General features: G+C 45.1%; 1 protein-coding gene across 1 annotated transcript in view; it reads left to right on the top strand.

Annotated features, from left to right (window-relative positions):
* BBS2 (Bardet-Biedl syndrome 2) overlaps positions 1–8,508 on the top strand; it is a 28,856-nt gene extending 20,348 nt beyond the window's left edge. The window contains exons 13-17 of the mRNA XM_056862501.1: positions 1,445–1,576; positions 2,765–2,902; positions 4,252–4,364; positions 6,457–6,605; positions 8,390–8,508. Coding sequence (XP_056718479.1) covers positions 1,445–1,576; positions 2,765–2,902; positions 4,252–4,364; positions 6,457–6,605; positions 8,390–8,496 — 639 coding nt within the window. The 3' untranslated portion in view covers positions 8,497–8,508. The remainder of the gene's footprint in view (positions 1–1,444; positions 1,577–2,764; positions 2,903–4,251; positions 4,365–6,456; positions 6,606–8,389) is intronic.
* Positions 8,509–15,655: the final 7,147 nt, after the last annotated feature.

The following is a 15,655-nucleotide window of genomic DNA, read 5'->3' on the forward strand; positions in this document are numbered from 1 at the left end:
CCTGCACTTGTCCTCCAGGTGTAGCTGGGAAAGGGAAAGACCTCCCAACTCACCAGCATCAATAAGCCCAGTCAGAGATGCCTCAGGATGTTGACGGAGGCCACTCATACCCTTCTATACCTGTCTTATCAGCCCATGAAACCTAAGGGGGTGGCATACTCACAGACACACTCAAAAGTTCTAATGTAGGCTTTTCGTATAAGCCAAGCAAGGGGTAGTATAGGATACAGCCCTTGCTTCCTCAGTCCTGATGCCACGACATAATGGTCAATAAACAAAAAAAGCGGGGGGAGAAAGAAGACCCAACCTGAAAAACCAAAAGCTGGGTACCCAAAAGTTGGGCGGGAAAAGGTAAAATAATATATAGAAATATATTTATTTTAGGGCACTCTTATCAGTGTTAAAAACATTAAAATTGATAAAGCATTAAGAAAACCCTGGTATGTGTGTAGGGGTGTATATAAGTTTTCAAAGTTGAAAGCCCACTACGGTGGAATACCTGCAAGTTGTTCTACTCTGGCCTATATTAGTCTCCCATATAATGTACATTTGTACATTGTTTGTGTGTGCATTATATGGGATTGTGTCTGACCACTGATGAAGGCCAGTTGGCCGAAACACATATGGGTTGTGGTTTAAGTTTATCAACCTTAATAGTGGCTATTGTGCTTTGTTTTATCAGCTTTGATGTTTTTAACCCTGATATTGGCACCCTAAAATAAATATATTTCTATATTAATTATTTTACCTTTTTTCACCCAACCTTTGGGTACCCAGCCATGACATAATGCCCATTTCGCTGCCATTTCCAGAATGAAAGAACAAGAGTTGGTTTTTATATGCCAAGTTTCTCTACCACTTAAGGGAGGCTCAAACCGGCTTACAATCACCTTCCCCTCCCCATAACACATATCCTGTGAGGTAGGTGGGGCTGAGAGAGCTCTAAGAGAGCTGTAACTTGCCCAAGGTTACCCAGCTGGCTTCGTGTGTAGGAGCGGGGAAACCAACCCGGTTCACCAGATTAGCCTCCGCCGCTCATGTGGAGGAGTGAGGAACCAAACCTGGTTCTCCAATTCAGAATCCACCACTCCAAACCACTGCTCTTAACCACTGCACCACAGTGGCATAGTTCCTATTGTTTCTCTTTCTCCAGCGGTGTCATAGATCCCAAGAGCAAAAGGCCTCCCTGACTACATCCAGAGTTCAGTATGGCCCATGTAAAAAGAGCCATGCCTTGGTGTGTGCGTAAACGGCAGCATGGACCCCCATTGGGCAAGGACATGAATTTCCTGGTGAGCTCTCAGCTGAGCTTGAGGGCAACAGACTGCTCTTCCTTAGGCTGGTCCTGGCACAGCAGTCACTTGTACGGCTTCGTAATTAGGCTGCTCGCCCAAACTCCAATGTGCCAGGCACAGTGTTACAATGTGTGAATTCATCTTTCAAGGTTGTCATGTGGGTGAACCAGAGTTTCTTGTTAACGGAAGAAATGGAGACCCAAAGCACGTCATTTCAAGTCTGCTTCACCTCCCTGCGTGACGCGAGGCAGCTGCACATCAGAATCAAGGCCAGCGGGGAGGTACTGTTTTTTCCCACCTGGGGTGCTGTAATCAGACTTGTGAACAGGCATTTGCCTGGGGCGAGTCGGGATCTTATCCAGGTGACCAGCCAAGGGAGCTCTTGTTAATGGGAAGTAATTGTTTCACCTGTTAGGCTATTAATGTACCACTAGATACAAAAGTGTCTAGGCAGGTTAGTAAAGCTTTTTTGTGGCTTGTAATGGCTTGCGTATGCATTGGCAAGGCTTAGGGCTCCATTGGAAGAGTGAGGGAGGGGGCCCAGATGGGTACAGAATTTGGAAATGGAGGGGGAGATTTCAGGCTAGCCAGGCAGGTGGGTTTTTTTTGTGGTTTTTTTTTGCCAACTGTTAATCTGATTGGGAGCTGTAGCATATGTCTCTTCATCTACACCTTGTTGCTGTATTGCCAATTCGTAAGAGACAGGTTAGGAACCTTGTAGTGGTTAACCAGTTGGGGCCTTGTGTGCTAGGGAAGGAATAGACAGATTGGTTCAAAATATTATATCGATGGGTCCCCTTTAATGAAAAGGTTTGGATTGTAGTCTTTATTCCCCTTTACAATGTACTTTATTAGACTGCCTCTTTCCTGGGTCTCTTCACACGGGCCCCCTTCCTCCAAGGGACTGCATACGCCTGTATGGCTTCAGCAGTGGTGCGGTGTGAGGCATCCCAGGCGATTCACCTGCATCCTGATGTCCCATTAGTATAGCAAAAGGAACATAATAACATAAGAAAGGTCCTGCTGGATCAGACCAAGGCCCATCAAGTCCAGCAGTCTGTTCACACAATGGCCAACCAGGTGCCTCTAGGAAGCCACAAAGAAGACGAGTGCAGCAGCACCATCCTGCCTGTGTTCCACCGCACCCAAAATAATAGGCATGCTCCTCTGATACCAGAGAGAATAGGTATGCAGCATGACTAGTATCCATTCTAACTAATAGCCATGAATACCCTCTCCTCCATGATTATGTCCACTCCCCTCTTAAAGCCCTCCAAGCTGGCAGCCATCACCACATCCTGGGGCAGGGAGTTCCACAATTTAACTATGCGTTGTGTGGAAAAAATACTTCCTTTTATCTGTTTTGAATCTCTCACCCCCCAGCTTTAGCAGATGACCCCGTGTTCTAGTATAGGAAGAGTTCGTGTGGGGCAGATCTGACACATCTCCTCTTCTTTTCCCTGTGCTAGATCTCCATTAGCACCGATGACATTGACCTGGCTGGCGACATAATCCAGTCGCTGTCTTCGTTTTTAGCAATAGAGGACTTGCAGGTCGAGGCAGATTTCCCAGCGTATTTTGAGGAGCTGCGCAAGGCCCTGACCAAGGTGAGGAGGACAGAAGCTTTTCCAGATTCCGGCTAGGGAGACAATCCCTTGGGATGAAACTGCACTCATTGGAATGGATGGAAACTGTGCAGCTTCTTGGTTTCTTGTCCTAGAGGGGTCCTTGGGAGATTGTGTCCCCTATAAGTTGCTCATCTTCTAATGTAAACCTCAAATGGCGATCTGTACAATGTTCTGAGTTGGAAGAACAGATCCTCCTGAATTGATTTTTGATACAGCATGTTATATCTGCCTTTCTAGAGGGTCCCAGAGAGCACAGCCCGAGTTTCTGGCCAAGGCTTCCAGGGTGTCCTCATCCCTACGTGATTATCCAGTCATTGCTGGGGGTTTCCCTCCATCCATAGTCCACAGTTCAAGCAGTGGGTCCAAGTCCCTCTTAGGTCCAAGGGGGCTGAATGTCCATCCCACACAGGCAACTTCACACTGGGGTATCAGCAGGCTGGAAACTTGTTGCAGCCCTATTCCTCCTGGTCAGTCTTGCTCTAAACTGTCTTCCTGATGCCTTGCAGTCTGGGCAGTTGGCTTCCTTTGGTGGGGTAGAGGTGCCTTCTCTGTTCAGGCACGGCAAACCCTGTAGACTCCTCTTCACTTGCCCAGCTTCCCATGTTGGGAGGCGAGCGTGTCCATCTGCATGCTTCCTGACATTGTTCCACTTCTGATTGCAGCAATCAGTACTGTCAGCCTCTCCCTTTTCACATCAGTGTCCCTTGGCTCACACGGTGCCATTCACTCCGTAGAAGAAACTGGCCGGCTCCTTCAAAAAAGTTTCAGAGGCAGGGCTTTCCTGGTCTATCCCTTTTAGCAGGAGGAGCTTCACTTTGCTTTCAGATCTCCCTGAAACAGAATCCTCAAAGCTTCAAGCCTGCAAGTTAACAGCATTGAAACCATTTTTTTTTCCTGTCACACGCTGTCCCTCCTTATGTCTAGTGGAGCTGGGGAGGGGTCTCCTGGGTGGATCAACAACAGGAAGTGGGACCCGGACCTTTTTGGGGAATGGACTGGAAGCCCAGATGTCCTATAATGAAGTTGAGCACTCCAATGCCTTGGCTTCCTGAGGATATCGGGAGCTGGTGTGATTCCCAGATGAGTGTGTGTGTGTGTGTGTGTGTGTGTGTGTGTCAAAGCCCCAAGGGGCTCAGTTCCCATTTTGATTGGATGCCAGAGTAGAGCTTTTTCCCCAACAGTGCAAAGTCATAAAGTATGCAAGAGGCCAGTAGTCCCACCATCTGGGGAGGGCAAAGCTCATCATGCATGGAGGCACTGACATCATCTGAATCTTCTTGCTGAGTGGATGGTGAACGCCCTTCCATCTGTCCTCCTCACTCTGATAGGTGGATGAATCTTACTCCGTATGTCAGAAGCTCACAACCAATATGGCTGACAGCTCTAACCTCATCCGCAGCATGCTCGTTCGCGCAGAAGATTCTCGCCTCATGGGTGACATGTGAGTTGGCTTTGTGGTGTTTCTCCATATGCTTGTTTGTATATGTAGCTGGCTGTGTGTCTTTGCTTAACTTGGGTATATCTAAGATTTTATTTATTTAGAGCGTTGTTTTTTTTTAAATCTGCCTTTTCCCGGAACTGAACTCAAGGCAAGTTACAGAGATGATGGAAACACAATATACAGTTAAAAACCATCAGAACTGACAAACAAAACTGGCTATTCCCTAAAAAGAAATTCAGGTGGAAATGTCAGAAGCCCTCATGTTTTGTACAGCTTGTGGTATGAGTTAGGAGCAGCCATTGCAAAAGCCCGAGAGCCAGAAGGGGCCAACCGCACATCCCTAGGTAAAGGTCCCCTGTGCAAACACCGGGTCATTCCTGACTCATGGGGTGACATCACATCCCGACGTTTACTAGGCAGACTTTATTTTATAGGGTGGTTTGCCAGTGCCTTCCCCAGTCATCTTCCCTTTACCCCCAGCAAGCTGGTTACTCATTTTACCGACCTCGGAAGGATGGAAGGCTGATTCAACCTTGAGCCGGCTACCTGAAACCGACTTCCGTCGGGATCGAACTCATGTTGTGAGCAGAGCTTGGACTGCAGTACTGCAGCTTACCACTCTGTGCCTCACATCCCTACCAGATGGAAAACCTGATAGGGGCTGGTCTGAGGAGCAGAACTGGATAAGGGAGAAAACTTCCATTGCTGCTTGCTTTCTGTGACTTCCGTGTGGAATTTCCAGGGCAGCCTGGTATGTGCTATAGATGCCGAATTCCTGGCAATCTTTCCTTTTCATTTGTTTGTTCCTAAGCTATGTAGATGGATGTTTTTGAAAGAAGCAGCAATTTTGGCCTGCGGCACGGTTAGTCCTTTTGGCTTTGCTTTCCAAAACAGCCCTCATTGTTGCTGCCTAAAAACTGGGATTGTTGACTTGAGCACCAGGCAGATCACGGGTTGGTGAGCCACAAGCTGTGCAGGCTTGTTGTTGGGGGCTCCCTGCTCCTTCTCTCTGTGTTAGTAGATTCTCATATTTTAAGACCAAGGTGTGTTTATCATATGCAGACATTGCACTTTGAGGTATGTAACTCTTCAGATACTCTCACCATTCCAGAAATGAACATCACACACCCAGGTGAGAAATAGGGGAATGGAAGGATGCAAGTGAGAAATTGCAGCAGAAGCAGCATTGGTGCAAAGATGTATAGCTGCCAGTGCATCTTCACTGATGATACAGGGATTGGTTTTTTTGAACCAGCATGGTGTAGTGGTTAAGAGCGGCTGATTCTAATCTGGAGAATTGGGTTTGACTCCCCACTCCTCCACATGAAGCCTGCTGGGTGATCTTGGGCCAGTCACAGTACTCTCTGAACTCTCAGCCCTACCTAACTACCTCATAAGGTGCCTGTTGTGGGGAGGGGAAGGGAAAGCAATTGTAAGCCGCTTTGAGACTCCTTACAGTTGAGAAAAGCGGGGTATAAAAACCAACTCCTCTTCTTATGATGCTGTACCTTCTGAAGTCATTTTTAAATTCAGGACCTACAGTGCAGCAGATCCAGATCAGGCTGCCTAGATCTAATATGCAATTTTTTTAAACCTCATGGAGTTCTGCAGGAGGCTCAGGTGTCCACAGGGTGGCACTTCTGTGTCTTGCAGTGCTGTTTGATTCTTCCACCTGGCCTTGGTGCCTGTCATCTCCTTGTATATTTCCCATCAATCCTTAGTAGATAAAAATCTGCCAAGAATTACTGGGTTTAAACCGAAGCAAATCAAACATGTAAGAAATGTTCGCTAGCATTTTTTAAGTTTGTGCTCACAATGTAATTTGCTTATATGGAAAATATTTGCATTGCATTGGTACAAGGTGTGAAAAGCCCCCAGGGTGTACCCTGTTTACAGATGTAATTGTATGAAATGGTCACAGTTGTTTTAAAATTGGCCATAGTGAAGGGGACATAGACACAGAATTCATTGAAGTTACTCCGCTGCCCTCTTCAATGCCTCCGCTTGAGTTATCGTAGTGGCTGAATGAGCCTGACTCCTGATTGCTTTCTTTGGTCCTAGGCTTATGTGTTTCTTATGTTTATTCCCCCAGGAAAAATATGAAGAAGCGATACATGGAGCTCTACAATCTCAACAAAGATCTGCTGTCCGAGTATAAAATCCGTTGCACCAACCACACAGAGTTCTTAAATAACCTCAAGGCAATAAACCAGGCTATCCAAAGAGCAGGACGCCTGCGGGGTATGTACTAACCGAGGGGAGATCAGATCAGGATCAGTGGGCATTAGTTAACGGAGGGCTTCTTCTTGTGCTAGCTTTGAAAGGCACAGGTGTGTGTGTGGGGGGGCAAATTCTGGAAGTCGCCTGAATGCCAGGACTGTTTTGGGGTTCTGACGTGCCACGATGTACCTTTGTGTTTAAAGAGTTTCCAAGGCTTTTCCAACAAAGGCATATTTCTTGGTCTTTTAAAAGTAATGTGAGGCTGCATCTCCAGAAAAAGGAGGCGGCCTGTGATGGGGGTTTCAGTATATAAAAAGGGAGAGTGTTTGCTAGGCCAACTGAAGGCAGACATTGGCTTTCTTCTTACGGGATGAACTGAGCATCAAGTTGAGAGTTTGAGAGGAGGAGGAGCATTCTCATGGTCCCTTCTCTCTCTGATTGTAAAAGTACAAGCTCTGGGATGAAGGATGGGGAGGGTCTCAAAAATCTACTGTTAATTCGGATTCATTCGTTGAGTCTAGTGGTAACCTTTACCAGATTTGAAAGTATGAGTGCTGTTTTGAAGTTTGTGGGTATTTTATACTATCCACACAAGAACTGTCTGAAGAGGTTTTACATTTCCTGGCAGCCACAGGAGATTAAAATCCTCTTTTTCTCTTTGGCTGGTGTAATTGTGGCAACTTTCCGTGCCTTTATATTCCATGTGGATTTCTGTGTCCTCTGCTTGGTTTGAGAGACTCTAGTCCATGGCTGTTGGTGTTACACTGCAGTCCCTTCTCGCATTCTCCCCAGGGATTCCATTGGGCAGAGGGGAAATGGAAAGTCATAGCAAAAATTGTACAGCAAATGAGTATTTGAGTTAGTGAGGGCAGGGTATTCCTTAGCTTCATAGGGGAAAACTCCCAAATTTGATCTTTGCTGTTGAAGAAATCCCCTTAAAATGAAGATTTTTAAAAAATCTTACAATTCTCAGAAAAATAATCCAAATCCATCTATAATAAACAACTGCATCATGGATATTGTGTTAATTACTGTACTGCAGAAGCTAGGCAATTGGATTAAAAGGATTCTTGGGTTTCACTAATAAGATTCTTCATAGTGAAAAGTTAAAACTGGATTTTTCTGTTGTGGATTTTTTTTAAAAAAAACCAGTCAGATATGCAAAAACCACTCCCATGTTATCGGATGTCTGCATCCCATATTGCTTCAGGGTTTTTAAAAACACATCTGTCTTAAAGAGTGACTGTGTTATAGGAAGAAGTGTGCCCATGGGGGTGGGGAAGGAGACAATTCAGACATGCCAGTTGAAAATGGGCGTGAAATATTAGGAAAGGATGCATATACATATGCATCATACACTCTCCAATATTATTACCCTGCAAAAATGTTAGCAGTTTTTTGGGGTGGTGGTGGAAGTGAACTTCCTGTGGTTCTCATGATCACATCTGTATTTCATTATGCTTTGAATTAGTTTCCTCCCCCCCCCAAAAAAAAATGCCTCAACATGCATTATGGAAGCCCACCAAGGAATATCAGGGTCGCTATGCAGAGGAAGGCACTGGCAAACCACCTGTTAGATTTTTGCCTTGAACACCCCATAAGAGATCACTCTGCTGCGACTTGATGTCACTTTATACACACACGCAATGTGTTAAACACAAAGAGCTTCTCAAAATGGGTGGGGAATCTCATGTCACAAATGACTCCTCATGACTTGGTTTTGTCTCTCCCCTTAAGGTTGAAAGGTAGATTCCCCTTGTTACAGATGCAATCTGTAATGTGAGTTATTTTATTTTTCTCCCTAGTTGGTAAACCCAAGATGCAAGTGATTGCTGCTTGTCGGGATGCTATCAAGAACGACAACATCAATATGCTGTTCAGAATCATGCGCGTAGGAACAGCCTCGTCTTGATCAGAAACTAGAGGGGAGCTAAATGTGTTTGGATGATCTTCGCAATAGGCCACCAGGTCGGAGACACAGGCAGATATGGTAGCAGCAGGTTGAGCGTCGCTTACCCTGTCAGATCAGCCCCAGCAGCTGCTCGGTAACCAGAATCCTAGCTCAGAGTAGGCTGTGTGGATAGTGTTGTGTATTGCCATGGGACAATGGTTATTTTCCTCGCAGTGGTTCCCAAAGTGGGCAGTAACACCCCCTGGGGGGGCAGTGGGATTACTAGGGGGGCATTAAAAGGCAAGGGGGCAGCAGGGGGTGCTAGAGGTGGGCCCCTTCAACTGTGTTGTTGGATAGGGTAGGGGGCACTGGGGTTGAGTTTGTGGAACCGAGGTGGCAGTGTACCCAAAAGTTTGGGAACCACTGCTCTAAGGGATAGGGGGACAATGAACACACAAATGGTGGAGGAAAAGAGATTTTATCGAGTAGCTTAGGTAGTCTACAGAAGAATCAGTGCAAGAAAATAATGCTTGTGCCCCTTTAACTGTCAAGAACCCCTGGAGAATGGTAACAAATGCAGCCCTGGGATTGGCCAGCTGCACCAGTTTCCATCTGGGCTGAGGGTCATTTCCAGGAGGTACATTCATTGTTGTTCTGTAGGAGTTCCCAATGTAAGCAAGTTATTTTCTTGCGCTGATTCTTCTGTAGATGAGGTTTTTTTTGGTAACTACTTAATAAAAATCTACTTTCCACCACCATTTGTGCGTTCATTGCCTCCACATACCTTAGAGGAAAAGAACCATTGTCCTTCTACAATATATATGGTCAGTTTTCTATATAAATCAGATAGCTTGACCTGAAATCTGTTGTAGGGGGTCTGAGAAAGGAGAAACATCAGGTTCCTGCTGTTGTAATCTTGCACTAGTTTTTAAGAGATTCTGAAAAGCTAAGAAGCCCATCAGGAAGGCCCAGAATCTAAGAGAAGCGCAAAGTAGAAGCAGCTCAGCTGCTTAGCGCCATGTGCAGTCTATTTTTAGAATCAATAGTGTTTTGTAGCAATTTGTTTTTTCAATAAAACAAGACAGACCTCAGCATCCGCCTCTCATTTGTGTTTTTCAAACGGCAACATGCGAGGGAACATTTATATGCTGCGGCTCCGCATGATTCTCCACAGTGGCTCATTTTGTATCGATGCTTATCAGTTTCATTCCTGCCTTGTTGCTAGCAAGGGGGAAAAAACCTCTTTAAGCGTATCTAGTAAAAATGCTTCAGAAAGCTTTAAGGAAAGGGAAGCTTTCGAACTGACTAAACAGTAGGCTGTTGAGATTCAGCTTCATTTTTTGGAACACTTTTTGGTGGCTGTGAAATCCTTTTCTACAATACAGCCAGAAATAGCATGTTTATTGGAATTTGAGAAGCACTGTAGTACAATGACTAGCAGGTCTGACCACAAGGGAGACCCATGTTCAAATTCTCACCAAACACTGGATTATCCTGGGCCAGTCGCACCTTTTAACCTAACCTACCTACAGGGCCTGGGGAAGAGATAAAATGCAAGATCCTTGTATACCACCCTGAGGAAGAGTATGATAAAAACATGATTGGTGACTGCAGTTGGATTGGGCTGGGGGTTACTGTCTGAACCAGGTACCAGTTAGCCTGATCGCATCAGAGCACAGAAACTAAACATGGTCACTCCTGGTTAGTATTTGGATGGGAGACCACCAAGGAATACAAGGGTCATTATGCAGAGGGAGGCAATGGCAAACCTCCTCTGAATGTCTCTTGCCTTGAAAGCCTTACGGGGTCAGTGTAAGCCAGCTGCGCCTTGACAGCAAACACCCTCCCCCATGTGTCTGGAGAAGGAACACTGCTTAGACATGATGTAGCCTTACCTTATACTGTCCTTGGTGGCTAATAGCTACCTTGCATGGGACAGTTCAAACTGTTGGGCTTGAGTCGCCTCCCAGATAGCAACATGCAACCACAAAACATCTGTATTAAATGGGGGAAGAATGTAAAATAATGCTCACACACACTCCTTTTGCTGTGAACATTAGACTGATGAAGGATGTATGACTAGGCCATCTACCCTTCAGTGGTGGTGATTTAGCGCCTCCTTCAATTTCTGGTACTATGAAACTCTTGTGGTATTGTGCTGAAGCCCTGAGCCCATTCATTTTTAAGCCAGTGGTTGCTTGACCGTTTTACAAGCAAAAGTCGCAAGGGGAAAGGTATGATACCACTGCATTATCAGCTGAACCCATCTTCCTTCTGTTGAAGTGATCACAGATCTGTTTTTTTAAAAAAAACAACACTAGAAAGAAACCATTCTCGGAGTATTTTTAACCAGAGCAGCTCCTTCTTCATTCATGGAGAAACCTGTTTGTAAGATGTTGCTCCAGGACAGAAACCGTTTGCTTGCATCAGCTTTTAATGTCCTTCCCTAGGATGTTCAGGCGCAAGCTTGACTTGAAACTGAGCAGGAATCAGGAAGCGTAAGGTCAAAGCAGATTTAGGCAGTACACAGAGGTTAAGAGGCGTCCAGGACACTGTGGGTCATTTGCTGAAGGCCACAGAATTGACAGGAAAACAGAAGGGGGAGATTGCATAAGAGCCTAGACAGTTCTTTCAACTTGCAGCAGAAGCTACTACTGCTATTTTTAGCTGAGGTTCCAGTCCAAAAAACAGGCTTTCTTTTTTCTAGAGGATGACCCTGTGTTATCAGTTATTTATAATAAACAAAGCAGAAATCCCAGAATCCTGTTGTCTCGCCTTGTGTTGCAGTCTGCTTCAAGCTATGGTGGTTGATGTATTTCACGAATTTCAGTGTCTCTTGGTCCCTGTAAACCAAAGCTAAACAGTTGTTCTCTGGGTTGACAGTCAGCAGCTTGAGGAGAGAACACAATGGGAATGGTTAACAAAGCAAACTGGTTAAGTGTTATTTTTACAGGGTGGGGTGGGGATACATCAGTGTCAGGGTCTTGAGCATCTCTGAGCCTATTTCTACACTATCATAAAATCCAAATTATTTAGGTAGACATCTTAGTCACAAGGGGCATCTAGTAATGCAGCAACTGGTTATGCAGTTCTCTGATATTTCTGGAAGAAGAACTCTTCAGCACCCTGCTACCCCGACTGAGTTAAGGAATGTGCTCAAGTCACAAGCTTGGATGAAGCAAGCCTGAAAACTGGCCGGCTGGCTGCTTCTCTCAGCCTTAGAAGAATCCAAGTTTCTTACCTCTTCATCTTCATCTTTTGCAATGTACGAAGTGAAGCCTCCCCATTCCACATCCCAACCTTGAAAGAGGAAAAAATCAGTATTATTTGAAACCTGGCATAGCTTTCAGAAAAATGCCAATAAAATTGTACTGTCTGGATTAAAGTGAAGCACAAGAAGAAAACTAAGGAAGGATGTTCACTGACTAGATTTATATCCTGCCAGTATGACCCAAGAGCTCTCTAAGAGACTAACACAGGACATAGTTGAGGGGGCGGCAATTCTAGGGAAACAATAATGCTGCTTCAGTGCTTCCTGTCCCCCAACCCAGATGGAGGCAGGCAGTGCTTTGTCTTAGTGATGGATGGTGGAATGTTTTCTAGAAATGAACTTCCCAGTGCAGTCTGCACACAAACAAAAATACCTTTTCTAAAACTGCGTTGTTTTGTAAAATTAATTAACATAGCAAGTTGGTACATTATCACTCAAGTTGGACTGTTCCGTTTAACTTGGCTGAAATACAGCAGCGAGTGCACACCAATTATTACGTAAAATGCCTTAGTTTTTTGCTGTAATATAAGAAAAGCAATATAAAAATAATATAAGAGCATATTTACTGAGCTATCCTGTGTGGTATAGTGGTTAAGAGATGTGGCTTGGAGCAGCGGACTCCGGTCTGAAGAACCAAGTTTGATTCCCCGCTCCACATGAGCGGCGGATGCTAATCTGGTGAACCGGGTTGGTTTCCCCACTCTTCCACATGAACCCTGCTGGGTGACTCTGGGCTAGTCACAGTTCTATTACGATCTCTCTCACTCCAACCTACCTCACAGGGTGTCCGTTGTGGGAGGGGAAGGGAAGGTGATTGTAAGCCGGTTTGATTATTCCTTAAGCGGTAGAGAAAGTTGGCATATAAAAACCAACTCTTCTTCTTCGCAGAAGCAACCCCAAAGAACATGGGTACCTAGGGATGCTTGTCTGTGCTTTGGGTTATGCACTGCAGCATCCCAGAGGGATGCTCTCTGGAAGTGCAACCATTCAGGGAGCTGGAAGACGAGAGCACCCCAGGCAATTGGATTAAAAGGATTCTTGGGTTTCACTAATAAGATTCTTCATAGTGAAAAGTTAAAACTGGATTTTTCTGTTGTGGATTTTTTTTAAAAAAAACCAGTCAGATATGCAAAAACCACTCCCATGTTATCGGATGTCTGCATCCCATATTGCTTCAGGGTTTTTAAAAACACATCTGTCTTAAAGAGTGACTGTGTTATAGGAAGAAGTGTGCCCATGGGGGTGGGGAAGGAGACAATTCAGACATGCCAGTTGAAAATGGGCGTGAAATATTAGGAAAGGATGCATATACATATGCATCATACACTCTCCAATATTATTACCCTGCAAAAATGTTAGCAGTTTTTTGGGGTGGTGGTGGAAGTGAACTTCCTGTGGTTCTCATGATCACATCTGTATTTCATTATGCTTTGAATTAGTTTCCTCCCCCCCCCCAAAAAAAATGCCTCAACATGCATTATGGAAGCCCACCAAGGAATATCAGGGTCGCTATGCAGAGGAAGGCACTGGCAAACCACCTGTTAGATTTTTGCCTTGAACACCCCATAAGAGATCACTCTGCTGCGACTTGATGTCACTTTATACACACACGCAATGTGTTAAACACAAAGAGCTTCTCAAAATGGGTGGGGAATCTCATGTCACAAATGACTCCTCATGACTTGGTTTTGTCTCTCCCCTTAAGGTTGAAAGGTAGATTCCCCTTGTTACAGATGCAATCTGTAATGTGAGTTATTTTATTTTTCTCCCTAGTTGGTAAACCCAAGATGCAAGTGATTGCTGCTTGTCGGGATGCTATCAAGAACGACAACATCAATATGCTGTTCAGAATCATGCACGTAGGAACAGCCTCGTCTTGATCAGAAACTAGAGGGGAGCTAAATGTGTTTGGATGATCTTCGCAATAGGCCACCAGGTCGGAGACACAGGCAGATATGGTAGCAGCAGGTTGAGCGTCGCTTACCCTGTCAGATCAGCCCCAGCAGCTGCTCGGTAACCAGAATCCTAGCTCAGAGTAGGCTGTGTGGATAGTGTTGTGTATTGCCATGGGACAATGGTTATTTTCCTCGCAGTGGTTCCCAAAGTGGGCAGTAACACCCCCTGGGGGGGCAGTGGGATTACTAGGGGGGCATTAAAAGGCAAGGGGGCAGCAGGGGGTGCTAGAGGTGGGCCCCTTCAACTGTGTTGTTGGATAGGGTAGGGGGCACTGGGGTTGAGTTTGTGGAACCGAGGTGGCAGTGTACCCAAAAGTTTGGGAACCACTGCTCTAAGGGATAGGGGGACAATGAACACACAAATGGTGGAGGAAAAGAGATTTTATCGAGTAGCTTAGGTAGTCTACAGAAGAATCAGTGCAAGAAAATAATGCTTGTGCCCCTTTAACTGTCAAGAACCCCTGGAGAATGGTAACAAATGCAGCCCTGGGATTGGCCAGCTGCACCAGTTTCCATCTGGGCTGAGGGTCATTTCCAGGAGGTACATTCATTGTTGTTCTGTAGGAGTTCCCAATGTAAGCAAGTTATTTTCTTGCGCTGATTCTTCTGTAGATGAGGTTTTTTTTGGTAACTACTTAATAAAAATCTACTTTCCACCACCATTTGTGCGTTCATTGCCTCCACATACCTTAGAGGAAAAGAACCATTGTCCTTCTACAATATATATGGTCAGTTTTCTATATAAATCAGATAGCTTGACCTGAAATCTGCTGTAGGGGGTCTGAGAAAGGAGAAACATCAGGTTCCTGCTGTTGTAATCTTGCACTAGTTTTTAAGAGATTCTGAAAAGCTAAGAAGCCCATCAGGAAGGCCCAGAATCTAAGAGAAGCGCAAAGTAGAAGCAGCTCAGCTGCTTAGCGCCATGTGCAGTCTATTTTTAGAATCAATAGTGTTTTGTAGCAATTTGTTTTTTCAATAAAACAAGACAGACCTCAGCATCCGCCTCTCATTTGTGTTTTTCAAACGGCAACATGCGAGGGAACATTTATATGCTGCGGCTCCGCATGATTCTCCACAGTGGCTCATTTTGTATCGATGCTTATCAGTTTCATTCCTGCCTTGTTGCTAGCAAGGGGGAAAAAACCTCTTTAAGCGTATCTAGTAAAAATGCTTCAGAAAGCTTTAAGGAAAGGGAAGCTTTCGAACTGACTAAACAGTAGGCTGTTGAGATTCAGCTTCATTTTTTGGAACACTTTTTGGTGGCTGTGAAATCCTTTTCTACAATACAGCCAGAAATAGCATGTTTATTGGAATTTGAGAAGCACTGTAGTACAATGACTAGCAGGTCTGACCACAAGGGAGACCCATGTTCAAATTCTCACCAAACACTGGATTATCCTGGGCCAGTCGCACCTTTTAACCTAACCTACCTACAGGGCCTGGGGAAGAGATAAAATGCAAGATCCTTGTATACCACCCTGAGGAAGAGTATGATAAAAACATGATTGGTGACTGCAGTTGGATTGGGCTGGGGGTTACTGTCTGAACCAGGTACCAGTTAGCCTGATCGCATCAGAGCACAGAAACTAAACATGGTCACTCCTGGTTAGTATTTGGATGGGAGACCACCAAGGAATACAAGGGTCATTATGCAGAGGGAGGCAATGGCAAACCTCCTCTGAATGTCTCTTGCCTTGAAAGCCTTACGGGGTCAGTGTAAGCCAGCTGCGCCTTGACAGCAAACACCCTCCCCCATGTGTCTGGAGAAGGAACACTGCTTAGACATGATGTAGCCTTACCTTATACTGTCCTTGGTGGCTAATAGCTACCTTGCATGGGACAGTTCAAACTGTTGGGCTTGAGTCGCCTCCCAGATAGCAACATGCAACCACAAAACATCTGTATTAAATGGGGGAAGAATGTAAAATAATGCTCACACACACTCCTTTTGCTG

The sequence above is a fragment of the Euleptes europaea genome, chromosome 17 (genome assembly GCF_029931775.1).
Source record: "Euleptes europaea isolate rEulEur1 chromosome 17, rEulEur1.hap1, whole genome shotgun sequence".
Taxonomy (NCBI): domain Eukaryota; kingdom Metazoa; phylum Chordata; class Lepidosauria; order Squamata; family Sphaerodactylidae; genus Euleptes; species Euleptes europaea.